General features: G+C 66.5%; 1 protein-coding gene across 5 annotated transcripts; it reads left to right on the top strand.

Annotated features, from left to right (window-relative positions):
• Positions 1–1,564: 1,564 nt before the first annotated feature.
• SIDT2 (SID1 transmembrane family member 2) lies at positions 1,565–20,863 on the top strand. 5 transcript variants are annotated; one of them, XM_074976873.1, is made up of 27 exons: positions 1,565–2,210; positions 3,896–4,017; positions 4,512–4,676; positions 5,003–5,048; positions 5,368–5,469; positions 5,551–5,634; positions 5,951–6,050; positions 6,421–6,486; positions 7,095–7,188; positions 7,885–7,943; positions 8,510–8,521; positions 8,951–9,022; positions 9,299–9,373; positions 12,566–12,684; positions 13,093–13,166; positions 13,388–13,454; positions 13,958–14,031; positions 14,483–14,606; positions 14,771–14,888; positions 15,250–15,386; positions 15,619–15,727; positions 16,254–16,330; positions 17,188–17,234; positions 17,735–17,840; positions 18,206–18,316; positions 18,624–18,737; positions 19,338–20,863. In XM_074976873.1, exons 1-27 carry the CDS (start codon positions 2,022–2,024, stop codon positions 19,398–19,400), a joined length of 2,526 nt encoding a protein of 841 aa, XP_074832974.1. In that variant the 5' UTR covers positions 1,565–2,021; the 3' UTR covers positions 19,401–20,863. The 5 variants fall into 5 exon arrangements, with proteins under 5 accessions (XP_074832974.1, XP_074832973.1, XP_074832972.1 ...); XM_074976872.1 differs by lacking the exon at positions 8,510–8,521 and having other exon boundaries at positions 7,885–7,970; XM_074976871.1 differs by lacking the exon at positions 8,510–8,521 and having other exon boundaries at positions 7,885–7,991.
• Positions 20,864–25,726: the final 4,863 nt, after the last annotated feature.

Genomic DNA, 25,726 nt, shown 5'->3' with positions numbered 1-25,726 from the left:
TCTGCCTGGGGATGGAAAAGATTAGAGGGGACGTTGGCTAACGGTGGTGAAAGTTTCTTCAATAAGGAACAAAAATGATGTAAGGTGGGGGGCAGAGGGGATGCCGTGGTTAAGGCCGAGTTGCGTTTTGCGCTTGAATGGGGATTCAACCACTCGTACTTGTGAACAAAGCCAGTGTCTCTTCCCCCAGCCCATGGCCCTGTTAGAGGGAATCTTCTGCCACATTACAAGGGAATCTGCGAGTACAGTTAGGAAATAACGCTAATGGGCATTCAGTGTCCAGGCTCAGCCCCCTGCAGCCGGCAGTGGGCCTCAGGGCAGCCTTTGGGTGCTATCCCCTCGTAAACCGTCATGAGATCCTTTGCTGGTCCCTGCACCTACTCAGACCAACAGCCATGGAACTGGCCGTTCCAGCCCATCCTCTTATTAAAGGGACACTGCCAGCAAGGAGCATTCTCACTGCTGGGAGCAAGGGACGGGCAAGGGGAAGGCTGAGCCAGTGGGGTGCTGGGGGAGGGACCCTGGAGCTGAGCAAGGAAGAGGAGGAGGTCACACATCTAGCACCTCCATCCTTGCTAACACAGGCTTTGCTGACTTGGCTATGGTGTCTTCCTGGCTGCAGCCTCTGGCTCAGTGCATGGCTCCTGCAGGCTTCCAGCCAGCCCCGCTGTCCCCAGGCCTTGCTCCCCAAGCCACCGCAGGCCCGGGCTGCTGTGTGGAGTGAGAGGAGCCACTCCCGGCAGCGCAGGCTGTGTATCCAAACCGCACCCCTGAGGAGGAGAATTTTGCACTGTTGAACAGCATCCAATTCACAGTCCTCCTCAGCGTCTTCCCCTTATTCCCGGCACAAGGACGGGGGCTGCCGTGGGGTGACTCACCCCACCCCCACACCTGTGCAGGGCTCTTCTAGAGGGCTGGGCTCCAGGGGTGAGACCGCCATGGTCTGTTGCTCTTGTCTGGGCTCGGCCCTGAAGGACAGGAGCAGGAGCCAGCTGTGTTGGTCTGACACAGCGGCACAGGAGGGTGACAAGGAGGTGCAGCAGCATCTCCCAGGAGAGGCGGCGCAGGGCACAAGTCGCACATGAGAACACACGAAGGGCTTGTGCCCTGCCTGTCGGACCGCGGGCATGGCGGGCCGGCCAGGACCTCAGAAGGCCGTCGAGCCCAGGCCCTGCACCTGGGCAGGACTGAGTCTCGTCTGGAGCAGCCCTGAGAGCTGGCGGTTCAACCCCTTTCGTACAACCTCCAAGGAGGGGGATTGCAGCGCCCGCCCCGGCCCTGAGCCACCCCCAGGGCTGGGCAATTTGCCCGAACATCTAACCTAAACCCCCTTGCTGCAGAGGAGGCCCCTTCCTTCGTGCCCTGCCTTCCGCTGGCGCGGAGGACGGGGCGCGACGGCAGCGGTAGCGCATCGGGAGGCCCTGCCATCCCCTCTGCCCCCGTGTCCCCACGCTGGAGCGGGGCGCGTGGGGCGGCCCGGTTGGTTCCCCTTTAAGGCTTTTCTGCAGCCTGTCCCTTTAAGAGTGTGTCAGTTCCCTGCCTGACGTCACCTGCAGCCTCAGTGTTTACAGCCTGGGCTTGTTGCATTGAGGACAGAGCAGGTCCCCAGCTGCCTGCAGCCCCTCAGCCTTGGGGTGCAGTGGCCAGGCTGGGCCTGGCTGCAGAGGCCCGGCCCCAGGAGCAGAGCAGAGCAGCCAGGGAGGAGGCCGCTGGCCTGGCTGGCTCCCACGACTGCAGTGGGGCTGGCAGTGCCATGGGGCAGGGCAGCCTGGCGGTGCCCTTGTTCCGGGAGGCCCTGTAGGATCATCCGGGTGTGCCCAGCTGCAGGCTGCCTGGGCAGAGCTGTTCGTTGCCAGGTGCCGCCTCCCGCACCCTTTGGCCAGGTGCCGTGTGGAAGATGCCGCCTGCCCTGGGGATTGCCCAATGCAGGGGCTAAAGGGTGCTGAGCCCGGTGATGCTGGAACCTGCTGCCGCCTTCGCCCAGCCCCAGGAGACGTGGTCCCTGCCTGGGGGATCGAGCCATGGTAGCCTTAGAGCTGCACCTCCTGCTGCTGCTGCTGGCTCCGCTGGGGGCTGCTGCTTTCCTCCAGGGCCCAGCTGCCAAGACCGTCTCCCAGAAGGAGGCCGAGTTCGACAAGACCTACACGGACTCGGTGAACAGCGAGCTGCTGAACTTCTACTCCTTCAACCACACCGTGATGAGGAACAGGGTGAGCGAGTGCCCCCAGCTAGGCCCAGCGCCAGCCCGGGGGACGTGCTCCCTCTGCCTCGGCCTGTGGGCTGCTCTGGCCGCCTGCGGGCCCCAGGGTGCTGCTCGGTGGGAGGGTGCTGCAAAGCGCCCGGGGTACCTCTGAAGTCCCTCCTTGGCCTTGCGCGAGTGCCAGGCCCGTGGGAGCTGCTCTGCTGGGTTCGGGTTCGGTTCGGCACAGCCAGCGCCCGGGTACCAATGCCTGCACCGTGGGCGGGGTAGTGGCGAATCGGCCCCCTCAGCCCTAGTCCCCAGGCAGAAAATCCCTCCCGTCTCCCCCAGCTGTACGGGTGGTTCTCGCCCCAGGCGGCTGAGGCCTGGGAAACAAGGCTGCTGATTTCCTGCCCCGGTTTCGCTTCCCTCTGCCTGCCCCCTGCTGAGGGACGGGGTGCAAACAATGGGGCCCCTGTTCCTCCAAGCTGAGATCGGGGCTGCTCTGGCCAGCGCCTGCTGGTGGCCTTTCATCTGGGCCGGGATGTGTGTGGTGGGAGTGTTTGTTCCTGAGCGTGGGCGGTGGGCCAGGCTGCCTTTCCCCTGTGCACACCACCCTCAGCCTTTTAAAAAGCAAGTGGCTTCCAGTCAGTCCTGCTGTTGTTGTCTCTGCACAGATTCCATTGAGCTGTTAGAGGGGGAGAGGGGTGGGCCCGCTTTGGGGTCCCAGGCTGGAGAGTCGCCTTTACCTCCATCCCTGAGCACTGAGCCAGCCTGCCTGTGGCAGTAGGAAGGGCACTGCCAGCTCACAGATCACACGACCCTGTTTCTGCTGCAGAGGGACGGGATGCAAAGGCTGTTTTCTAGTCCCAGGGCCACGTAGCCCAGGAAATACAGGCTGGGCTTCCCCTGCTGCCTGCCTGCCCGTTTCCCCTGCCTGGGAAGCTTTGCACCCAGACGCCCCAGAGAGTTCAGTGGGGCTGGAGCTGGGGGTTGGGTTCAGGTTAGAAGTGCAGGAGCTGCCCCTGGTGGGAGACTAATCCCTTCCCAGGGCGCACAGAGCGAGCGGCTCCCCTGCCGGTACCTGGCACACCCCTCAGCTTTGGGTCAGCCACCCAGCCCCTCCCTCACCTCCCAGGCCTCTGTCCTTCCTGCCCCTGGACCCGAGTCCTAGCTGTGTCCTCCCGGTGCCCTGCCAACGTCTCCCGAGCACCCCCTCCCAAACCACCGCCTGGCCTGGGAAGTCCCTGGGAACCAGCAGCCGAGCCCTGAGCCCACCCAGCTCGTGCAGAGAGAGTGGCTGCTGTGCCGTCTAGCACCACTGCTCTCTGCCAGGGGTGACTGCAGGGCCTGCTCACAGACGTGGGCCAAGTTCCACATCTGCTCAGCGGGGGCCCGTGGTCACAAGTTCCATTCCCCATTGCACGCGGGGTCCGGCTGGGAGCTGGTGGACGTGCCTGTCGGGCTAACGCGCTGTGGGTCTCGGCCTGGGCCAGTCACGCTGGCTCCCCCAGCTCCAGGCGCTCGGGGAACAAAGGGCCACATGTGAGCCTTGCGCAAGGGCTCTGCTGTTGTGGTCTTTGGCCACCGCTTCCCCTGAGGTGGAGCTGAAAGAAATTCCTCGGTCTGAGGCTCAACCCAGAGTCCTGCAGCTGAGCCTGAGGATCGGGTCGGGTCTCTGCCCAAGGCCGCCATGTCCCTTCTCATCCCCCGCAGACGGAGGGTGTCCGGGTGACGGTGAATGTGCTGTCTGAGCAGAAGGAGACGCCAGTTCTCTTTGTGGTGAGGCAGAAGGAGGCGGTAGTGTCGTTCCAGGTGCCGCTAATCCTCAGGGGCCTGTAAGTACCACCCTTGTCAAAAGCGACCGCACAGGTGGGGCTAAAGGCCAGGCCCCCTGCTTCTGGGGTCCTCTCCGCTTGCGAAGGCGTGGGCGCCTAGGCCGGCTCTCTGCCTTGGCCGTAAGAATGGCCTCGTAACCCAACTGTGCGCGCTCCTCGGCCCCTGAGCGTCCCGCTGGCTGGGTGCAGAGCGGCTCTGGGCTGAGGGCACGGTCACCCCAAGCCTTTTCCATAGTGACCTGGCCCAGCTCACAAGCACCCTCGCCCCAGAGCTCAGCCTGTGCACCAGGCAGGAGAGGGGCTGTATCCCCAAGCTCCCACAGAAGGGGGTTGCTGGACAGCTGCCCCTGACACTTCCAAGCAGTGCACTGGGGTGTCCCCGGGCAGGCTGTGGGTCCTCTCCACATGGGTGGGCCTGGCTCAGGCTGGCGAGGGGGGGAAGATGCTGGCGGATCCCCTCTCTCATCTGGCCCAGGGCTCTCTGCCTTTGCCAGCTACCAGAGGAAGTACCTCTACCAGGACGTGAGCCGCACGCTGTGTCAGCCCCAGACCAGGAGCGAGTCGGAGACGCAGTTCTTCTACGTAGATGTGTCCACGCTGTCGGTGAGGAACGCCTCCTACCAGCTGCGGGTCACCCGCGTGGAGAGCTTCGTGCTCAGGTGAGGGGCAGGGACAAGCCCCCCGCCCCAGATACACCCGCTGCCCTACACCTCGTGCTCCTGTGCGGGATGGCCAGGGAGCTCCTCTGCCGCTGGACAGCCTCCCCGAGACCCGCGCTGGCCCCGGGCTGGGGCAGGGCTCCCCATCAAGGGTTCGGAGGGGCCTGAGGGCCCACGGAGTAGGTGCTCAGGGCCCGGCGAGCTGGGGAGTCACTGCTCCAGCCAGTAGCTGGCTCCAGCTGGGTGGGTTTTGCTGCAGTGGGTGGGACGACAGGGGGCTCCCGCTTCCTGAGCCCCAGTGCATTCCTAATGTTCTCTCCGCGCAGGACGAGTGAGCGGTTCAGCTTTAACGCCACAGCAGCCCAGCCGCAGGTAATGCTCTCGCCGCCCGCGGGGTGTTCAGCCAGCTTGGCCAGGCTCCCCTCACCATAAAGGGACCTTTCTGGTTGCCAGAGGGAGAGGGTCCTCTGATCCTGCACTCCCTGCTGGGGGAGGGGCCAGCTAGGACTCCTGGGTTCTGTTCCTGGCACTTGTTCCCTCTGTGCAATGGGAGGCAGGGCCTTGGGGCTGAGCAGTAATGTGGCTGGGGCCATGTGGGGGGCAGGGGATGGGGAGGGCTGTAGGGTGCTGCCGCGGGCGGGGGGGACAGGGTCGCCAGGGCAGTCATGTGCCCTGTTTTGTACCCTTCCAGTATTTTAAGTACGTGTTCCCAGAGGGCGTCGACTCGGTGATTGTGAAGGTGACCTCAGGCGCGGCTTTCCCCTGCTCCGTCATCTCCATCCAGGACATCTTGGTATGTGGGGCATGGAGCTGGGCTCTGGCCCACCAGCATCCCCTAGCCCCTGTGCGGCTGAGTCTTTGCTCGTCTCTGCAGTGCCCTGTCTACGACCTGGACAACAACGTGGCCTTCATCGGGATGTACCAGACCATGACCAGGAAGGCCGCCCTCACGGTGCAGGTAGGGAGCGCTGCAGGGCTGCTCTCTTGGTCAGAGCTGGCTGGGAGCGTTCTCCTCCTGTGCCAGCCGGCGCTAGCTGGACCGCTCCATCCAGGCAGGTCGTGGCCTCTGTCCTGCCCGGCGCTCTGGCTGCTGCCGCTGCCTGCATGCGAATGCCCCCAGGCAGCGCGGGCGAGCAGCTTCCTTCGGCGCTGGCGTCTCTCTGGGTCGCGCCCATGTGCCCGTCCCGCCAGGCTCTCGTGGCTGGGCCGCGTGGGGCGAGTCGCCCGCTCGCTGCCCCCCTGACGCTCCTCTCCTTCCCGGGCGGCCCTGCCAGAAGAAGGATTTCCCCAGCAACAGCTTCTACGTGGTGGTGGTGGTGAAAACAGAAGACGAGGCCTGTGGCGGGTCCCTGCCTTACTACCCCTACACCAAAGGTAGGGGGTGGGAGAGGGCCTGGCCTCTCGCCTGCCCTCTCTTTGCCGTGCCCCGCCCAGCCTTCTCCCCTCTGACATCTGGGCAGGGCCTATAGCACCCCCGCCCCAGCGCTGGCAGTGGGATCCAGACGATGCAAAGCCGGTTCCCAGCTTGACCCTAGTGTGGGGTCGTCCCCCCGGCTGCTGGCTGCAGCTGCTGCCACTTCCCAGCAACAAGGGGCTGTGGGTGGGAGGGTGCAAACAGCCCCTCCGGGCAGGGCATGCGCGGGGAGAGGCCTGGGGAGGGGGCCCTCCGTGTGCTCTGAGCCGTTTCCCGGGGACGGGGGGCAGTGGCTCTCCGCTGGGCTCACCTCTGGCTTTGTCCTTCCAGACGAGCCAGTGGATGAAGGCAGTCGGCAGAAGGCGCTGGACGTGGTGGTGTCGCCCGCCATCACCTGTGAGTTGCTCCCACGGCTCCTGCGCAGCCCCCGTGTCTGCGGCTGTGGCCGTTTCCCGCGGAACGCTGGCCTCATTGCCCGTGTCCCTGGGGCGCGTGGCGTGGGCCCAGGGGAATGGCCAGCTGGCTCTGACACACAGCCCCACACTGCTAGGTGCAGGCCCCAGCCCAGGTGGCTTAGGGCAGCTTCTGGGCTGCCAGGCTGGGGTGGGGCTAGCTGGGTCAGTGCACAGATGGACGCGCTGCTCCGGGGTCTCCCACGCTGTCTAGAGCCACGAGAAGTCCTGTGGCAGCTTATAGACTCACAGCAGTAGCGTTGGCAGGCAGAGACCTGCTCTGTCAGATGCATGAGTGGGGGGTTCCAGAGCTGTCTAGGTGCCACATGCTGGGCGAGAGCCTGGAGCGGATCCCAGCTCCCACAGAGAGGCCACCTCCCTGTGCAGCCCCTTGGAGGGGCTGTGAGTCCCTGGGGGCATGGCCGGGAAGCCCTGGGGCTGTGGGAGGCTGCGTACCTGCAAGGCGGTGCCATGCAGTGAGTGCTGTCTGGGAGAAACCCCCAGCTGCAGCTGTCCGGTATCCCCCTGCCCGCTCCCCCTCTCTCTCTGCAGCAGAGGTGTACGTCGGCGCCGTGCTCTTCTGCCTTGGGATCTTTCTCTCCTTCTACCTGCTGACGCTGCTCATCGCCTGCTGGGAGAGCTGGAGGTGAGTGCCCGGCTGTCCGAGCCACAGCGCTCTGGGGCCAGACTGCCGCTTGGCTGAGCTCGCCTCTTCCCTGCCACAGCCAGCGCTGGCCCTGTGCGCCCAAAACGGGCGAGGGGGTGTCGCCACCCGCTCCCAGCCTGCCTGGCGCGGTGCAGCTGGGGCAGGGGAGCAGTCACCCCTCAGGCTGGGAATGGAGAGCCAGGACCTCGAGGGAAGTAAAAGCAGCCAGGGCGCAAATGTCCCCTCCTCCCCACCTGCCTGCCGAGGGCCGGGCATCCCTGCCTTCTCCTGTGCCCCACCCACTGCCACTCAGCAGTGCCCCAAGCAGAGCTCCCTGGAGCAGCTGCTCTCCAGAACGTGCCATGGCCGTGTCTCCGAGGGCCCAGGGAAGGTCTGGAGAAGCACACGACTTTCCTCCCCCTGGCCTGCTTGTGCCTCCGCCATCGCCGCTGCTCGAGGCCGGGGGGGCCTTTCGCTGGGCTCCAGCACTCGGAGAGTCGGAGACGCCAGGCAGAGGGTGGTAGCGGAGAGCTGCACCCCAGCCAGGGACGGTGCTGAAGCTGGATTTCCCTGGGCAGCCCCTCTTTAAGGGGAAGACGAGGCTGGGCGTTGTCTCTGCAGCCCGGGGCTGCCCCACAGGACGTGGGGCTGCCGCCGGAGGGAGTTGGGTGTCAGGTTTTGTCTTGCGCCTTGCAGACAACAGAAGAAGCAGCAGGGGCTGCTGGCTGCCATGGACACGCCCACCACCGACACGGGTACGGGACCCCGGCGCAGCGGCTCAGGCAGGACTCTGGGAGCTGGGGGTGAGGGTGGCGAAGATGGAGGCCGGGGCTGACTGAGGGAGTGGAACTGGTCCCGGGTGCGGGGTACGGACCAGAGCTGGCTGGGAGCTTCTCTCTTTTTCTCCCTTTTCCGGGCCCCTGGGCTGCCGGGCTCAGCGCCGACGGCTGGGTGGCTGACAAACAGCCTTTGGTGGGCCTAGACTTTGGGCGAACCGTTTCCTGGGACCCTCCGTCATCCGGCTCCCTTCCCGCTGCCCTGCCCTGCAGCCGAGGCTCTCCTGGGGGAAGGAGGGGCTGGGAGAGCTGGCTCCAGCCCTGAGCTCGGGCTCTGCTCACGAGCCTGCTGCAGAGCCCAGTTCTTCCCGTGTGCCCGGGTCTCCCTGCCTTGTGGGGAGAGAGGTGGGCAGGTCCGTGGCGCACCAGCTCTACGCCCCACCTCTTCTGTGCGCCAGGAGAGTGAGTGCTGCTGTCGGTGACTGTCTGTCCTTCTCTCTCTCTGCCTGCGCCTTGCTCCTGTCCTGGGGAACTTCCCCTCCCAGCGCCTTTACTGGGTAAGCGTCAGGCCCTGTTCCTTGCTGCCCCTGCGTCTGTCCGGAGCGGGCCAGTGCACTGGCCCTGAGCCACCCTCCGGCTGGACGTGGGCCGGGCTGGGTGCGGCATTGGTGTCTTGCCAGTCGGAAGCACCAGCTGCAAAAGTGAGGGACGCAGGGTGCTGCACAAACTCCTCTTGCCCCAGCCTTGCCGCTGGCCCGTCCCTGCCACACCCACCCTGTCCTTGGTCTTTCCAGAGCAGCAACTGTCTACAGACCCAAGTGCTGCTTTGCCCGGCAGCTGCCCAGCCGCGGCCTGAGCCTGCCCCACTCATCCTGCGGATACTCCGGCCCCCGCGCGCACGCACCCCTCCCAAGCCGCAGGCGCTGTTGGGGGGACGGGTTGAGGGCTGCCGCATGCCTGACGCAGGCTGCCCTGCTGCCTTACAGGGCATCCACGCATCACCCCGGACTCCCTCCTGGCTCGCCCTCCCTGCCACGGCTACGGCTACGGCTCTTTCGGTAAGCGCCGAGGAGGGGCACCGCGCCCTCGCGCTCACCTGGGGCTCCGGGGCGGCGGGAGATGGGAGTGGGCCTGGGGAGGGCAGGTTGCCAGTCCGTTCGCCAAGGCTGGGCCCCGTTCCTCCTCTGCGACCGGCGTCCTTTCCGTGCCCTCTCTCCCAGACAAGCCGGTGCTCTGGGTGCAGAGACACCCCACTCGCCCAGCCGTCCAGGGGCCTGTGCCTGGCTGGGGGTCTGACCACTTCCCCTTGCCCCGTGTTCTGATTGTCCTTGCAGAGAGCAGCTCCTCCCTGAGCGCCGAGGCCATCACAGCCAGCGGGGGCTCCACGGACATCTCCTCCGGGTACACAGGTGAGCCGTGACTGGCCAGCGGGACAGGCCCCGCCAGCTGGGGCTTCCGCTGGAGTTCTCCTCAGCACAGCCCGGCGGCTGGTGCGCTGAGACCCCGTCTGGGGCCAAGCCCAGGGAGCGCCTCTGCCCCTGTCTCCGGGGGCCTGCGTGTGACAGGCTTTGGGGAGGCGACTGTGGCTGCCCCAGGCTCCGGTCTCCGCTGAGAACTCAGCCCAACTCCAGCCAGCCCTGTCCCCTTCCGAAGGCGGCAGAGTGGCCGCAGCTCCCCCGCTCTCCTCTGCCCCCGTTGGGCGGCCACTGGCCTGGGCAGGCCTGTAAGTGGGTTGCCCCGAATGGCTCAGGCAGCAGATGCAGAGCAGTGAAATTGGCTGGCTGGGAACAGGCAGGAGCTCAGGAGGGGGCCCGGCCCCATCCGCCCTGCCAGGGGCTCTTTGCTTCCAGGAGCTGGACGGGCTCAGGCGACACGCGCCTCCAGCCAGGCGAGGCCCTCGGGTAGACGTCAGTGCTGAGCAGAGGTGCCAGGAGAGCTCTGCTCAGTCAGTGCATCACCTTACCCGGACATGGACCCTGCATCTGACTGGCGGTGACAGCCCTGAACAGCCGCCAGCGGTCCCATAACACGCCTACCTTGCAGCCACCTCCCCACGACCGCCACTGTGGCCAGTGCACCCCACTGCTCACCCCATGCCTGGCACCGGCCAGTGCACCCCAGCACGCTGCATGGGAAGGAAATGGCAATGTCCCCAGAACAGCTGGGGGTGTGTCGTGGGGCCCAGGGCAGGGGCAATGGGACTGCAGCACAGCTGTGGGGAGTGGAGTCAGGGCTCAGGGCAGGGGCAATGGGACTGCAGTGGAGTGGGGAGTGGAGTCAGGGCTCAGGGCTGGGGTAATGGGGCTGCAGCTCAGATACTGGGGGTCAGAGCTGGAGTAACGAGGCTGCAGCACAGATGTGTGGGGACAGCTGGGGGGCTCTGGGCTGGGGTAATGGGGCTGCAGCCCGGATGTGGGGAAGAGAGTTAGGGGTCAGGTCAGCTGTGTGTGTGGGGCCGGGAGGGGGGGGCTGTGTTTTAGAGGCACTTGCACAATCCTGTGTGCTCTGGCTGGTGGGCCCCTCCCTTTCCCAGCAGGCCCACGGCCCCCACCCGGCTAGTCAGACTTGCAGAGGCGGGTGCAGGGGGCTGGCCGCCTGTCCTGCTGCCTTGCAGAGGAGGCAGAGCTGTTCCCTCCCGGTCCCTTGCCTGGGCACAGATGGCAAACGCTGTCCACTAGCTGTGGTGCAGGAGGGGCAGGGCGAGGCGCCCTCTCCATTCGGAGGCAAGTCAGCCCCCCTGCAGCTGCGTCAGCGGGCGGGGAGTGGCGTTATCCCAGCCCTGCCTCCCCCGTCCCGTTCCTGGCCGGCGCGTGGGCCGGGGACTGGGTACGTGCCGAGAGGCGCGTGGGCAAGGGGACTGGGTACGTGCCGAGAGGCGCGTGGGCTGGGGACTGGGTACGTGCCGAGAGGCGCGTGGGCCGGGGACTGGGTACGTGCCGAGAGGCGCGCTGGGCAAGGGGACTGGGTACGTGCCGAGAGGCGCGTGGGCCGGGGACTGGGTACGTGCCGAGAGGCGCGCTGGGCAGGGGGACTGGGTACGTGCCGAGAGGCGCGTGGGCAAGGGGACTGGGTACGTGCCGAGAGGCGCGTGGGCCGGGGACTGGGGTACGTGCCGAGAGGCGCGCTGGGCAAGGGGACTGGGTACGTGCTGAGAGGCGCGTGGGCCGGGGACTGGGTACATGCCGAGAGGCGCGTGGGCCGGGGACTGAGTACGTGCCGAGAGGCGCGTGGGCAAGGGACTGGGTACGTGCCGAGAGGCGCGTGGGCCGGGGACTGGGTACGTGCCGAGAGGCGCGCTGGGCAAGGGGACTGGGTACGTGCCGGGAGGCGCGTGGGCCGGGGACTGGGTACGTGCCGAGAGGTGCGCTGGGCAAGGGGACTGGGTACGTGCCGAGAGGCGCGTGGGCCGGGGACTGGGTACGTGCCGAGAGGCGCGTGGGCCGGGGACTGGGTACGTGCCGAGAGGCGCGCTGGGCAAGGGGACTGGGTATGTGCCGAGAGGCGCGCTGGGCAGGGGGACTGGGTACGTGCCGAGAGGCGCGCTGGGCAGGGGGACTGGGTACGTGCCGAGAGGCGCGCTGGGCAAGGGGACTGGGTACGTGCCGAGAGGCGCATGGGCAAGGGGACTGGGTACGTGCCGAGAGGCGCGCTGGGCAAGGGGACTGGGTACGTGCCGAGAGGCGCGCTGGGCAGGGGGACTGGGTACGTGCCGAGAGGCGCGTGGGCCGGGGGACTGGGTACGTGCCGAGAGGCGCTGGGCAAGGGGACTGGGTACGTGCCTTGCCCTGGTCCCTGGCTCGGGCAGCCTGTTCGAGGCCACGCTCTGCAGGCACGTGGTGCTGCTCTGAGGTGATCGTACAGCAGGATCTGGCAGACCCTCCTGGCCAGGCTGACCCAGGGAGGCGGGTGTCGGCCCTGCCTGCTGCCCCGGCAGGGACTGCCCAGCTGTGCCGTGGCTGGGCGAGGCGGCCGGTTACTTGGTCACTGCCCCTGGGAAGCAGCGGGATTCCTCGCCACGGACGGCCAGAGCCCGGCACGGCTGCCTGCTGCTGGCTGAGTGACCCCCCCACCCCCAGCAGGAGTCTTGTCCTGGGCCTGAGCCCGGCTGCGGGGTGCGGGCCCTGCGGGCCGGCCTGGCCTTGTTCTGCGCGGAAGCTGCCTCTGCCCTCAGGCCCTTTTAGGGGTGCGGTTGGGGCCCTTCTCCCGTGCAACCCCCAGAAGACACAACCTGTCCCCTCAGAACAAGCACTGGGGGCAGCACGAGCCCCTGCCCCGGGCGGCTCGGAGTGTATCGGCAATGCCCAGCCCAGCCGCTCAGAAGGCAATGACCCCCGCCCCACACAGGCTGGGGCTGGCTGCATGCACGGCCCTGTCTGCCCCAGGCCCGGCGCCGAAGCACTGGGGATGTCTGGGAATGCGGGGGGGGTCATCCCCGTTGTGGGGTCCATGCTTCCCCCCGCCCCCCGTGCCCTCGCTCCCTTTGTGCAGAGCTAGCGGGAGGTCGGAGGGTGACAGACTGGGCTACAAAGGATCGGGGCTGTGGCGGTGGGGGACGGGTGGGCCTCGGCCGGACTGACGCTGGCACCCCCCTGCCCTTGCAGAGCGCTCCCTGGAGAACGTGGCCGGCCGGCCCCGCCTGGACTCGCTCAGCTCCATAGAGGAGGACGACTACGACACGCTGGCGGACATAGAGTCAGACAAGAACGTCATCCGGACCAAGGTCTGCGGCGCCGTCACTCCCGCAGGGGGGCGGAGGTGGCCGCCCATGTCGCTGCCCGACCTCGGCATCGCTCCGGCAGAGGGAACGTGCTCCCCAGCCTTGTCGCTGTGCTGGGTCAGCAATCGCCCAGGCCCCGCAGAGCCAGGCTGGAGCAGGGCGTGGGGCGGATGGGGAGGCCCCAGGGCTATGTGCCAGCAGGCTGATGAACCCTGTGCCGGCCGCTCTGGCACGCGCCAGGCACTCAGTGCCAGTCTCCTCCTGCGCCGCGCCCGAGCTCGTTTTAACCGCCGGGTGTGCCTGCCAGGCCGCTGGGCGGTGGGGTGGGGGCGTGGGAGCCGGGGCCGGTTCTCGGGGGCGCTCTGCCCGCAAGCGCTAGGGCCAGTGATGGGATCCTGCCTTTCTTCCCAGCAATACCTCTACGTGGCAGACCTGGCTCGGAAGGACAAGCGCGTCCTGCGGAAGAAATACCAGATCTACTTCTGGTGAGTGGGGGCTGTGGGTCTCTTCCGTCTGCCCTTGCGGGGAGGCGGCGGCTGGAGCTGGCCCAGCGGCAGAGCGTATGTCCTGTCCCTCTGTGCCACTGGCTCACCCCGGCTCTGCTGTCGGGTGGGTGCTGCGGACCCCGTGGAGGAGCTGGGTGACGTACCTGGCCTGGAGGAGGCTGAGCTGGAGTCCCCTGGCTCAGTGCCCCTCTCTGTTGCAGGAACATCGCCACCATCGCAGTGTTCTACGCTCTCCCCGTCGTACAGCTGGTCATCACCTACCAGACGGTGAGGATGGCCCCTGCCTGCATCCCCCTCCCACCTCCCCAGCCCGTCTCCTCCCAGGGGCTGAGGGAACGGCTGGTGCTCCTGCACCGGGGAGCTCCCAGGGCCAGTCACGTGGCTGACGTTGGAGAACCCAGGCGAGGCTCCTCCCAGGGGCTCCCCCAACAGAGCCGCCCCCTCACTTCCTGCGAGCGGGGCTCAGTCGTCCCTCCGCCTGCGCCTGGCAGCCTCTCCGAGGGGCAGGCGCCCCCAGGCAGAGTGCGCGTAGCCCCACAGGAGCTGCTCATCACCCCCAGGCCGGAGCACCCGGAGTCACTCCTCTCCCTGAGCCTGGCCTGGCCTTGATGTGCAGCGCTAGCCCAGCGCTGCCGGCTCCCTCAGTCCCCTGCCTGCCGACGCACAATCTGCTGGGCAGCCCTCGCTCTTGCTCCAGGCCGGCTGGTGTGAGCTTGTGCCAGGCCCGTCTCCCTCTCCTCTGCACAGCCTCGCTCTGCTCCCCACTGCAGGTGGTGAACGTGACCGGGAATCAGGACATTTGCTACTATAACTTTCTGTGCGCCCACCCCCTGGGGAACCTCAGGTAGGAGCTGGTGTGGGGCTGTGGAACCAGGGAAGCCTTTCCCACTGTTGCTCCCTGTCCTGGCCGCGTGCCCCTGTGCGGCTGCCCCCGGCGTGTGTGACGGATGTGGAGCTGGGCCCCCAGCAGCAGCCAGGAGGGCAGCACAAAGAAGCAGAGAGGGGAGCAGGCTCCCTCATTTTTTCCACCCAGGGGTGGAATGCATCTTGTTCGTGCACCAAGGCCTGTGCAGAAACGCATGGTGCCGGCTGGGGGCCCTCTGCCAACCAGCTGGGCAGCAGCTGAATCTCTCCCGGGCGGCTGTCCGAGCGCTGGAGGGGAGCCCACTTCAGTGTGCTGCCCTGGGGCTAGCGCAGTGCAGAGGTGGGTGGGGGGGCAGTGCCCTGCGCAGGGCCACGCTGGCGAATGGCCACCCAGCCAGGCCAGTGACCTGCCCTGCCTTGCTCCCCGCTAGCGCTTTCAACAACATCCTCAGCAACCTGGGCTACGTGCTGCTGGGCCTGCTCTTTCTGCTTATCATCCTGCAGCGAGAGATCAACTACAACCGGGCGCTGATGCGCAACGACCCGCGGGCCCTGGTGAGCGCCGTCCCACGGCCGGGCGTCCCTGGCACCGGGCCCGTCGGCTGCCTGCGCCTGCACTCTGGGACGCTGGCTGGGCCGGGCCGGGCCTGTGGGGCTCCAGCCGAGGGTGGCCCGTGCCCCTGGCCAGGTCCGTCTGAGGCAGGGTTCTCTGCCCCTAGGAGTGCGGCATCCCCAAGCACTTCGGCCTGTTCTACGCCATGGGCACAGCGCTCATGATGGAGGGGCTGCTCAGCGCCTGCTACCACGTCTGCCCCAACTACACCAACTTCCAGTTCGGTGAGTGCCAGGGGCCTCCTGCGCCGACATCGCCCTCCCGAGCTGCTGCCTCTGTCCAGCGCCCGCAGTACCGGGCTCAAGTCTGCAGGGTTCTCCTCTCCAGCCAGCACAGCCCATCTGCTGGCTGCTCCACACCCCCGGCCCCCTCCTTCCCCGCCTGACTCCCCTCTCGCCTGCCCCAGTTCTGGGGAGACTCGCCCGGCGGCTGCGGTGTCGGCCCCCCTCCGGTGAGCCCGGGCGGCGGGGGTGTGGTGCCGCCCCAGCCCCAGCGTTCGGCCGGCGTGCTCCTGGCCGCGGCCCTGGCTTGGAGCTCCTCCCAGGCCCCCCGCTCAGTTGCAGTGCTGCTTTCCTCCCTCCCTAGACACCTCCTTCATGTACATGATCGCGGGGCTCTGCATGCTGAAGCTGTACCAGAAGCGGCACCCGGACATCAACGCCAGCGCCTACTGCGCCTACGCCTGCCTGGCCGTCGTCATCTTCTTCTCCGTCGTCGGCGTGGTGAGCGCCGGGAGCCGCCGGCTCGCAGGGCTCAGGCCGGGCGCACGCTGCCTGCGGGCAGAGGGACTGAGCCCCCGGCGAGCCAGCCAGCCCTCGCCCGCAGAGGGGCGCGTTCGCCCGGCTGACTGGCCCCCCTCTGGCGTGAGCCCTCCCTTAGCTTCCCGGCGCTGCCGGCTGCTTCTGCCGCCTGCGGCGCTCCGGCACCACCCGCTCACCTGCCTTCTCCCCACAGGTCTTCGGCAAAGGGAACCTGCTCTTCTGGGTCGTCTTCTCTGTCCTCCACATCGGCGCCACCCTGCTGCTGAGCACGCAGCTCTACTACATGGGCCGCTGGAAACTCAGTGAGGCCTGCCCCCGGGCGGGGATCAGGGGCACAGAGGCCAGGCTCCCCGGGGGCCCCCCAGGCAGGCCAGCCTAGCTGGGGGTGGAGGGGGGCCTTGTGTGCCCAGCCAGCCTGTGTCATGGCCTGAGCGGCCTGCCCGGCATCCCCGCTGCCTCCCCCACTGCCAGGGCTCTGTGCAGCGGCAGAGCCGTCCTGGCTACCTCCCGCGTGGGGCTGGCAGCTGCGCTCTCCCAGGAGACGCCCGCTCTTGCTCAGGCCTGTGGGGCCCAGCATGGCTCAGATGAGCCCTTAACGCAGGCTGGGGTGGGACCCGCCGCAGGGGAAGGAACGGGGCTTCCTTGGGCGGGTGATGGGCTGGGCGCCCCTGCTCTGCGTGGCCAACCTCGGCTCCCGGCAGCTTCCCTCCAGCGGGTCTGCTGCCCTGGGGGTGCTGGGGTCTGGCCTTTGCCGTCCGCCTGGAACTAGCAGGGGCTGGGCAGGGCCGGCTGCCCCCTCCCCGGCTCTAGCGCTGCCTCTCCCTGCAGACTCGGGCATCCTGCGCAGGATCGTGCACGTGGTGTACACGGATTGCATCCGCCAGTGCAGCGGGCCCACGTACGTGGTGAGTGAGCGGCTCCTGCATCCCCCTCGCCCCGGGGCTGCCTGAGGCTGCTGGCTCGGCAACAGCCTGGGAGTGGCTGCAGCACCACGAACCAGGGCAGTGGCCCCAGGCCTGCCCAAGGCGCTCTGTGCTAGACAGCAGATGTGCCAGCGAGGCCTCGTGCTGCCGGCCCAGGGGCTGCACTCAGGGGGGCCCTCCGCCGCTGCCAGCCACCCTCCCACGCCAGCCGGGGGCAGGATGCTTTGGTGAGCCACTAGCCCGAACCTGCCCTTCTGCTCCTGAACCTTAGGGCCCCCGGCCGGCCCCCCCCTTCCACGACAGCCTTGGGCCCCCGGCCGGCCTCCTCTGACAGCACATCCCCAGCTTACTCAGCTCTGGGCCTGGCTGGGCAGTGGAGATAAACAGATTATCTAACCAGAGAGCCTGCCCAGAGGTGCTCAGCCAGGGGCCATGTTCCCCCCGGGCAGCGCGGTCCCCTCCCTGGGGGCTGGGATGCGCAGGCGGTTCGGGAGCTTACACCAGCCGGAGCGCCGGCTCGGGCAGCAGAGGTCCTGAGCGCAGTCTGCCCTGCGGATGACTCCCACCGGCTCCTCGTCGGGAGGTCTCCCTCGTGTGCCTGCGCTGCCCTTGGCCCAGTCTGCAGAGTTCGCCGTGGCCCGGCGGGATCCAGGCCACGGTGTGCTTGGCTGGGGACATGGCGGGATCTCCGGGCTTGTGCTCCAGTCTCTTCCTGTGCCCGGAAAGTGGCTGAGCGGCCGTGTTCCCCATGCCCTGGGGCAGAGAGCGCGTGGGGGAGATGGCTCGCCTGCCCTGGAACCCCTACGCCCTCTCCTGAGCCGCCACGTCTGTGTTCGCAGGATCGAATGGTGCTACTGGTCATGGGCAACCTCATCAACTGGTCGCTGTAAGTCGGGGCCGGGGGCAGGTGGACCGGCCCCAGCTGGCCAGGGAGCGGTGCTCTGTAGGAGGAAAGGGGGCGCGAGGGGAGTTCCCTTCCTGTCACTGCTATCGCGCCATGATCCAGGCTCTGCCCTGACACGCTGCTCTCGGTTGTCCCAAGCCGAGCTCTGCAGTGCTACTGCTCAGCCACGCAGGGATCTAGGCTGAGACTGCACAGCTCGTGTCAGCTGTGAGCCAAAGGCAGTGGAAGGCCGTGGGGTGAAGCCAGGCCCAGCAGCCTCTGGAGTGTCAGCGCTTTCTAGCCACAGCCTGCAGGCTGCCCCAGGAGAGCGGCCAGGCTGGCGCTTCTCCCTGCCCACTCTGCCGCTGGGCAAGACCCAGGGCATCTTGCTGGCAGCGGTGGGGTGCAGCAGTTGTTATAGGAAGGTGCGTGGAGGTGGCCCAGATTCTGCCGTGCTCCAGCTGGGGCCCCCCCACTGCCTCCCTAACCCTCTCTCCCAACAGTGCTGCCTACGGCCTCATCATCCAGCCCAACGACTTTGCCTCCTACCTGCTGGCCATCGGCCTCTGCAACCTGCTGCTCTACTTCGCTTTCTACATTATCATGAAGGTGCGGGCGCGGCGGCGGTCTGCCGGCAGGGCGAGTGCAGCTGGACAGACCCCGGCCATGTGCAAGGGTGCTGGAACCCTGGGAGCGCTCTGGGCTGCTCGGGGGAACTCCTGTGCCCTGGAGGGCCCAAAGCTCCCCACAGCAGGAGAGCTGGGCCCTCAAGTCCTTTCACCAACCTCCCCAGAGCCCTGGGGCCTGCGCCAGCCTCACGCACACCCAGCACTGCTGAGCCCTTCCAGCCGGTCTGTCCCGGGAGTGGGGAGAGAGGCCTCTGTCACTGCAGGCCCACCCGGCTGCCAAGGAAGGTGCCTAATATGATACCTGTGCAGTGCGTCACCACCGTTCCCCTGTCCTCTCCTCCCCAGCTCCGAAGCGGCGAGCGCATCCAGCTCATCCCCCTGCTCTGCATCGTTTGCACCTCCGTGGTCTGGGGCTTCGCCTTCTTCTTCTTCTTCCAGGGTCTCAGCACCTGGCAGGTGAGGGGTGGCTCGTGCCAAGCTGGGCCCTGACCAGCGCTGCCTGGAAGCTGGGCACTCATGGCGCTGCTCGGGAGCCATCCCGGCTGGTGGGGTGCGTCCGTGCCGCCTCGGAGCACCCACGCGTTTATTCTGCACGTGGGTGGGGGAGGCTGGCCCTGGCTGCAGGGTTTGCACGTCGGGCCTGCACTTGGGGGGCCCGGGAATGGAGCAGGCTGCAGGGGGTGCATCGTGCATGAGCCCAGGCTCAGCCCCGGGCCGCCGGAGGCTGCAGCGTGACAATGCGGCTCTGCTGTCCCCTCTGCAGAAAACCCCGGCCGAGTCCCGGCAGCACAACAGGGACTGCGTCCTGCTCCGCTTCTTCGACGACCACGACATCTGGCACTTCCTCTCCTCCATCGCCATGTTCGGCTCTTTCCTGGTGGGTCCCTCCAGCCCCTTGTGGCAGCGCTGCGTGGCTGTTCCTGCTCACTCAGCGGCGGGGCGCTGGCTTCCCCTCTGGGCCCACCAGGCAGCAGCCCTTGCCCTGAGGCTGCCGTAGCCACAGGCTGCAGCCTGCCCAGTGCCTCAGGGGGTCCCCAGGGCACCTGCCACCCGCAGAGATCAGTCGGCTGTGGCCGGCAGGGGCAGCGTCTAGAGCTGCTTCCTCCTGGCTCCTGGGCCTGCCCTGGGGAGCACCTGGAGCCTGTCAGCCTGAGGCGAGAGTGCCGTCCTGTAAGGCCTCCTTCCACCCGCCTCAGGCTACAGCGTCCTCGCGGCCCCCTGCCAGCTGGGGAGCAGGCTCCCGTGGGGGCCAGCCCCTGCCCTGAATGCAGGGACTGGAGTCGGGTCTCCAGGGAGACGCCAGCTACAGCCCCAGCCCCACCCTGCGGTCTGAGAGATTCCCAGCACCCAGCCCGGCCCAGCGCCCTGCCCTCCCCGCCACTTAGGGGCTGTCGGGGACTCTGCTGACTGGCCGGGGGGAAGGCGTTTGCCCACACGCGAAGCCCGGCCTCACCACGACTGCCCTGTGCCCTTGCAGGTGTTGCTGACACTGGACGATGACCTGGACTGCGTCCCACAGGACAAGATCTACGTCTTTTAGGCCCTTCCCCTGGCCTGCCTTGCCTGCGGCATCAGCTGGGGCCTCCTGGAGGGACGTCATCCCACCCACGTGTGGCCTCAGCGGGACACTCCCTGGCATGGGGCTTCTCCGGACGAGGCCTCCCACTCATGCCTCCCTCGCACCACGCTGTGCCAAGCTGAGCTCGGGACCTCTGTGTTCTATGCTCCGGGGGCTGCAGGCCGGGCACCCCTCGCCTGCCGCCTGGTGACTTGCGGGGCAGGTGCATGGCAAAGGAGCCGTTGCTCTTTGCCCTGCCCGAGTCGCCGGGTAGCTCCATGTTCCCAGCCTGGCCCTGCTGCCCGGCGCCTGTCCGTGCCCCACACCCTGCTGAGACAGAGTGGCCCCAGACTTGAGCCTGACATGCCTGGCTCCCGGGTAGCTCGAGGTGACCCCCACAGGGGCCGGGGAGCCGCTCACAGTGAGCGTCAGGCAAGTGAGAAAATACTCCCCGGCCCAAAATTAACATCCCCAGGCCGGGGTGCTGCTAGGTGCCCCCTCTGTCCCTGCTGCTACCGGCGCAGCACCCACTGAAACCTGCTGTATAGCACACCTCCCCTCAGGCTGCTGCCGGGCCTGGGCACGCACGTCCCTGGCTAGGCTTACGACAGGCCCTCCTCTGTGCCGGCTCGCTGGGCGCCTCCGCCCCCAGGAAGCCCACCCCAGCCCTCCAGCGGGGCTTGCCAACCGTCCCTCTCCCCAGTGCTGTTCTCGCATGGGGGGCCTGCCCCTGCCTAGCCTGCTTTGACCCCCACTGTACCTCCCGCCCTACACTCCAGCCAGGCTGTACCAACCTCTCAGCCCGTAGGCCTGTCTGAGCCACAGCTGGCAGAGGTGCTGCTGCTATTATTCCTACACGTGTGGCCTTTCCCCCGGCGGCAGAATGCCTCTCGCACCACTCGCCAACCCAGCGCCGTCCCCTGGGCGCACAGGGCGGGAGAGCAGCCGGGGCAGGGCCGTCTCGGTTCTAAAGCACAGGGCCATGCCACTCTCCCAGTGCCTGAGTCGTAGGGTTTGACGTTTTAATTCTGGGGGGAGGTAGGTCTGGTTTAGGTGTCTGGTTCCTGCCGCGGCTAAGGACGTGGGCAGCCGTGGGTGCCTGTGGCTAACGTACTGAAAGGGGAGTGAACATCCTGTCTGCTGGCTCTTCACGCGGCAGCTCTGAATGTGCATTCTGGCCTCTTTGTCCCGGCCCCACAACATGCCCGAGCGGGGCCGCCCGCGTGCACAGCAAGAGGCTCCATCAGTCATTAGGGGGCAGAGGCCCTGATCCCGCTCCAGCAGGCTCACCGAGCTGCAGCACCCAGCGCGTGCGGGTTTCTGGACTGCGCTGACCATACGGAGGAGGGTGCAGTGCTGTAAGCCAAGTTGTGCCCTGTTTTCTACCAACAGTTCTGCTGGCAAATGAAGAGAACTAACCAATAAAAACGTTGATTTGCACTTTACCCGCATGGCTCCGGCCTCCTTGCTGCGGGACGGCCAGGCCCCAAGTGCCAGCACAGCAGCAATGCAGCCCCAGGTCTAGCATGGTCAGAGCTTCCCCAGGGGCTTGCTGGGGGCAGGCGGGTTTCCTGGGCTCAGCAAGACGTATGTCTCCAGGGAGAGCACGAGAGCGAGCAGGAGTGAGTCGGGGGCTGGTGCCTCCTTCCCTGCTCCGCAGGCACAGCGCCGACCAGGGATGTTTGCTGCCCTGTGGTGTTCGCTTTGCAAGAGTCAGTGCTCGGCCTTTATTTCCAGGGCTTGGGGCCTTTCCCCAGCCTGGCGCGCTGGCCCGTCTTCCCTCCGGAGGGAGCGAGAGATACGGCTAGGAAACAGCGGGCGAGTGCGCTGGCTGGTGCGCAGCCCTCGACTTCACGCACCTCTGCTGGGGAGCGAAGGGCCACTAGCGTCCCTCCCTGCCTGCTCCCCCACAAGCCAGCTGTGGGCTTGCGTGCCTCGGTCGCTCAGCGTTTTCTGGAGTGAAGAGCCGTCCCTACTGGCAAAGGTCCGAGTACCCCCGGGCCCTACAGCCTGGGGGCAGAGCTGTTTCCCCCAGGCAGGAGGGACTGTGGCCCGCGGGTGGGTTTGTCCGGTGCCGTCAGAACCTTGTTTTTTGCAGGGGCCGAGCCGACGCTCCTCCAATCCCTCGTCTGAGCCGAGAGCGCGAAGGCGCAGAGCTGCTGTTCAGGTGAGACGGTTCTCCGTCTCCCCAGGGGCCAGGACCCCCCTCGCCAGCAGCTCACTGCTTGGCCTGCCCACCGGGATTCTACCTCTGCGCACCAGCAGGGCTGTGTCCACCATGCTCCCAGGGGCAGGCGTGGAGAGGAAGGGGCAGGGAAGCAACACGGGGGTGGATGTTACAGGGGGTGCTGAGTCCCACGGGAGCAGGGAGCCAGGCTGGGAACCGGAGTGAGCAGAGGGCGTGTGAGCAGGACTCGCCCAGAGCCTGGGGTTGCACTGGCTAATGCCCAAGAACATGCTCCAGTTGTCTCTGGCCCGGGGGCAGGAGCTCATAGCTTGGGGCTGCTGTTCAGAATGGCTCTGGCCCTTCCCTTGAGCTGGCCCATAGGCAGCGGCCCAGCGATGCCAGTCTGAGGAAGGCCCCTCCTGACTCCGGGCAGAGCCCCCGCAGGGCCCTGCTGTCCAGGAACCTGACGGGAAGGCAACGCCAGGGCTGCGGCTGGCCAGGAGCAGGGAGGCTCCCAGGGACAAGAACAGAGGTGCTGCCAGGGCGGGGTCAAGGCTGCTAGAGCAAGAGAAGCCGCAGGTTACCAAGAAAAGCCCAGCTGGAAAGGCAGCTCTGCAGCAGCCTCCTTACTTCCCCAGCTATGCAATGGGGCTGCAGGTACCTGCCCTGCCAGACAGGGAGCGCGGAGAGTTGCAAAGCCCCCAGCTCCGTTTGTTCCAGGCGGCCAAGCCCCATCTGCCTTCCCCCAACCCTCCGCACGTCCCCCACCGAGCTCTTTGGCTGTCAGGCTGGGGTGAGGGCTGGCTGGGGGGGTTCTCTGCTGGGTGTAACGTGTCGGCTTCAATCTTGTGCAGCCTCTCCCAAACCGCCCTGCTGCACAAGCCAGGGCCGACCCTTAGCCCTCGCGCCTTTCCCTAGCGAGGCAGGGAGGTTCCCCTCAAAGGACAGTCGGCCCCATTGCTGGCTGGCTGCCAGGAAAGGATCCGGCCAGCTGTAAAATATGGCCACAGCGCCCCTCTGGCTGGGACGCTGAAACTGCCTTTGGGCTCTGCTGGGGCAGGCGACCCCCTGGACACTGGCCCATCCCTTCTTGAGCTGCCAGGCCTTGAGCTTGTTTGCAGCTGGCCGGGACTGCGTAAGTATCACCCATGCACACGCTGCTCCGTGGTGGTGAACGTCTCAAGGTGACCAGCTTGCAATAGAGACCTTGTACGGTGTCTGTTACCAACAAATGCCCTGTAAATAACGTATGGCTGTGGTGAGCGTCTTGGGGCTCAGCTAGGGGTTGTTTGCAAAGGGCAGGGGGTCCTTTGCCATGTCGCTTTGGGTCAGGCTCCCATTGCGCGGTCCGAGAGGTGCACTGCTGTGATATACAAGAGGTTTCCTGGGCACCGCTAAGAGAACCAAACCTGGGCAAATTGCTTCAAACCAGGTCACTGACTGCCTAGATGGGGGTTTCTTCCTCTGTAAGGCAAACCAAACCAGCTCCAAAAAGCACCTCTGCTGCCTTCCGGGCCAGCAAACGGTTACACAAGCAAATCCCATGGACCCCCCCCTGCCTCCCTGGTGCCCTCCTCACACAGACAAGAGGTTAGGAAAACCAATTTCACCAACAGGTCCTTCCCATTCCCAAAGGCCCCAGCCACATTCCCAGGTCAATACATACGTAGCTCTTACCCAAAGCAGCACGCTGGGCCAATCCGTTACAGTCAAACATCTAAAGCTTTACTAATAAAAAGAAAGACAGCCTAGGGTGAGAGTAACTATTAAAGTGGTTGTATTACATCCATCAGTCATAAATCGCTTGGCGTGGCTGCAGCAGGCTCTGGGAATACATCGTTTGTAGGACAGGCTCGCGGCCCACGCCGGCTCAGTTCACAGCAGCGATGGCGGCGGAAGGCAAGAGCTGGTGACTGCCAGGTTTCCTTTTGTAGTTTTATCTCCAGGGCAGCGGGAGACTCCTGCTTGTGGACACATACACATGGGGTAACCACATCACTAGGTCACCTTTAGGGCCATTCTACCATTGGCGTCAAGCCGGCCATCACATTCCCACTAAGTCCCTGAGCAGGGTTGGCGCCTGGCAAGGCCGGTTCTCTGCCGAGCCCGTCTTTCTTTGGCTGGGAGTCGGCCTTGCCTCCTAGCGCGAAGCTCAGCACATTAACCCTTCCAGTACGCGTACAGAGTCACGCTCAGCGCCTCACGTACAAAACCGAGGCAGACAGGTCAGCAGGGTCAGGGACTCACCAGCTTTCCTGAGATGCCACACCTGGCGCGAGAGTTGGTGTGCACTTAGAAGATGATTACGATAATGGTTTTCATATTAAGTCCAGTAACATCTCAGCAGCCCACCCCAGCAGGGGCCCGGTGAACAAGAAGCGAGCAGGAGCTGTGTGTACTGGCTGTCGCTGAAGAGCAGGGGCTCACAGAAGCCATCAGTACAAGCCCTGGCCCCCTTCCTCCCTCTTTTCCCAGCTAAGACTCCCCAGCTCAGCTGGCCAGCGCCGCTGCAAACCAGCAAGGCCCCTCTGTCCTGTTTCCCTGGGGCGAGGGGAGATGGCACCAGGTTTCCTGGGTTACAAAGGGCCGGGGGCGGGGGCATTGCATGTGTGTGAGAAACTCCCATCAGCGCTAGGCACTGCTGGTGTGCCTACGGCCCCTAAGGAGCCCGCCGTGGGTTACCGCAGGGCAGTAGGACCCAGCTATACCAACCAGGGCAATCAAACCCTCGCACAGCCCGTCATGCTTTGCTGCAGACAGGGTGCAGGCCCTGGGGCTGCAGCCAAAGCCAGGGCTCCGTTTCGCCTGCTGCTGCTGCTGGCCGCACAGAGCTGTGCAGCCGGTGTTGCCCTGTGGGGGTCCAGAGCCAGGCTCAGCTTCTAATGCAAATCGGGGCGGGGGGGGGGGGGGCGGGTGTCCAGAAGCTGCGGCAAGCACTGGCCAGGAGCAGCAACTGGGCCCTCCACACCGAGCCCTGTTAGGGCCCCTCCGTCCCACCTTGCACAGCAGTTCTGCGGGCCAGGCCTGGCAGCAGCCCACACGTATCGCCAGCGGGAGATCAGACTCCCTGCCGGTTTGACACCCACCCAGCTGTGCTTGCCAGGGCATGAGCCAGCCGTGCCCAGCTGCTCAAACAGCCACCTTATCCCTGCAGGGCAGAGGGGACCACAGACGCTTGGGTGCATCGTGCAGCCCTGGTGGGGGACTTCCCCGTCGGGCTGCCCTGGGCGCTCCTCCTTGGGAGCTCAGCCGTTAGGCAGTGGCGCTGCGCCCGCCAGGAGGACCCAGCTGGCCAGGCCACTTCCCACACGCTCCACCGCACCGCTGGGCTGCTGCAGGTGTTACGTCAAAGCAGCGCTCAAGTGGGAGCCGGCCCAGCAGTCCCGGGCCGCAGAGGGGCTCTGCTCGCCCCACACCTTGTCCCATGGACCCCTGCGCATCCCAGCACCGGCCCTGTGGGGGGTCAGTGAGGCTCACGCCCCAGCCCGTGTGCCGTGGGGATGAGAGGCGCAGCCTCCCCTCACACTGAGCCCTTCTCGTGGTCCCACCTCAGCTACCCACACCGCCCAGCCCAAGCACCAGAGCCCTCGCCTGGCCTGGTCCTCCTCGGTTTGTTCAGTGCCAGCGCCGGGCAGCGACAGGCCTGCCGGGGCCTCGGCTTGGGGCGCTGCACAGAAGGGGCCGGTACATGCACTGTGGGCTGGGCTGCTCAGGCCCAGCAACACCGTGGGCTGTGCGGGGCACTGGGCACGCGCCCCACTCTGGACAAGCGCAGCCAGCAGCCGGGCTCGCAATGTCGGGGCGCCGGCGGGCTGGCTGGGCCCAGAGGGGAGGGCCTGGGGTTACAGTGCTGGCACCCGGGGCGGTGGGGTCGGGGGACAGACGCAAGCCCGTCCCTGTGAGGGGAGAACACCCGTGTCCCCCTCCCTGTGTAGGGTGAGGTGCCCCCCCGCACCGGGAGGGCTGAGTGGAGACACCCGCGTCTCTGCTGCTGACTTGGTGCCACCCAAGGCCAGAGAGGTGCTGAGCCCCACCGGAGCTGCCTCCCCTTGGGGGGCAGTGACTCTCAGCGGGCACCAGACGTTTTCCCAGCTAAACCCGCTTGATGGAGTGCGGGGGGCGTGTGAGAGTCAGGCTGGAC

The sequence above is a fragment of the Carettochelys insculpta genome, chromosome 25, assembly GCF_033958435.1.
Source record: "Carettochelys insculpta isolate YL-2023 chromosome 25, ASM3395843v1, whole genome shotgun sequence".
NCBI lineage: Eukaryota > Metazoa > Chordata > Testudines > Carettochelyidae > Carettochelys > Carettochelys insculpta.
The sequence above is the reverse complement of the archived record's forward strand: the minus strand, read 5'-3'. Positions and strand labels throughout refer to the sequence as shown.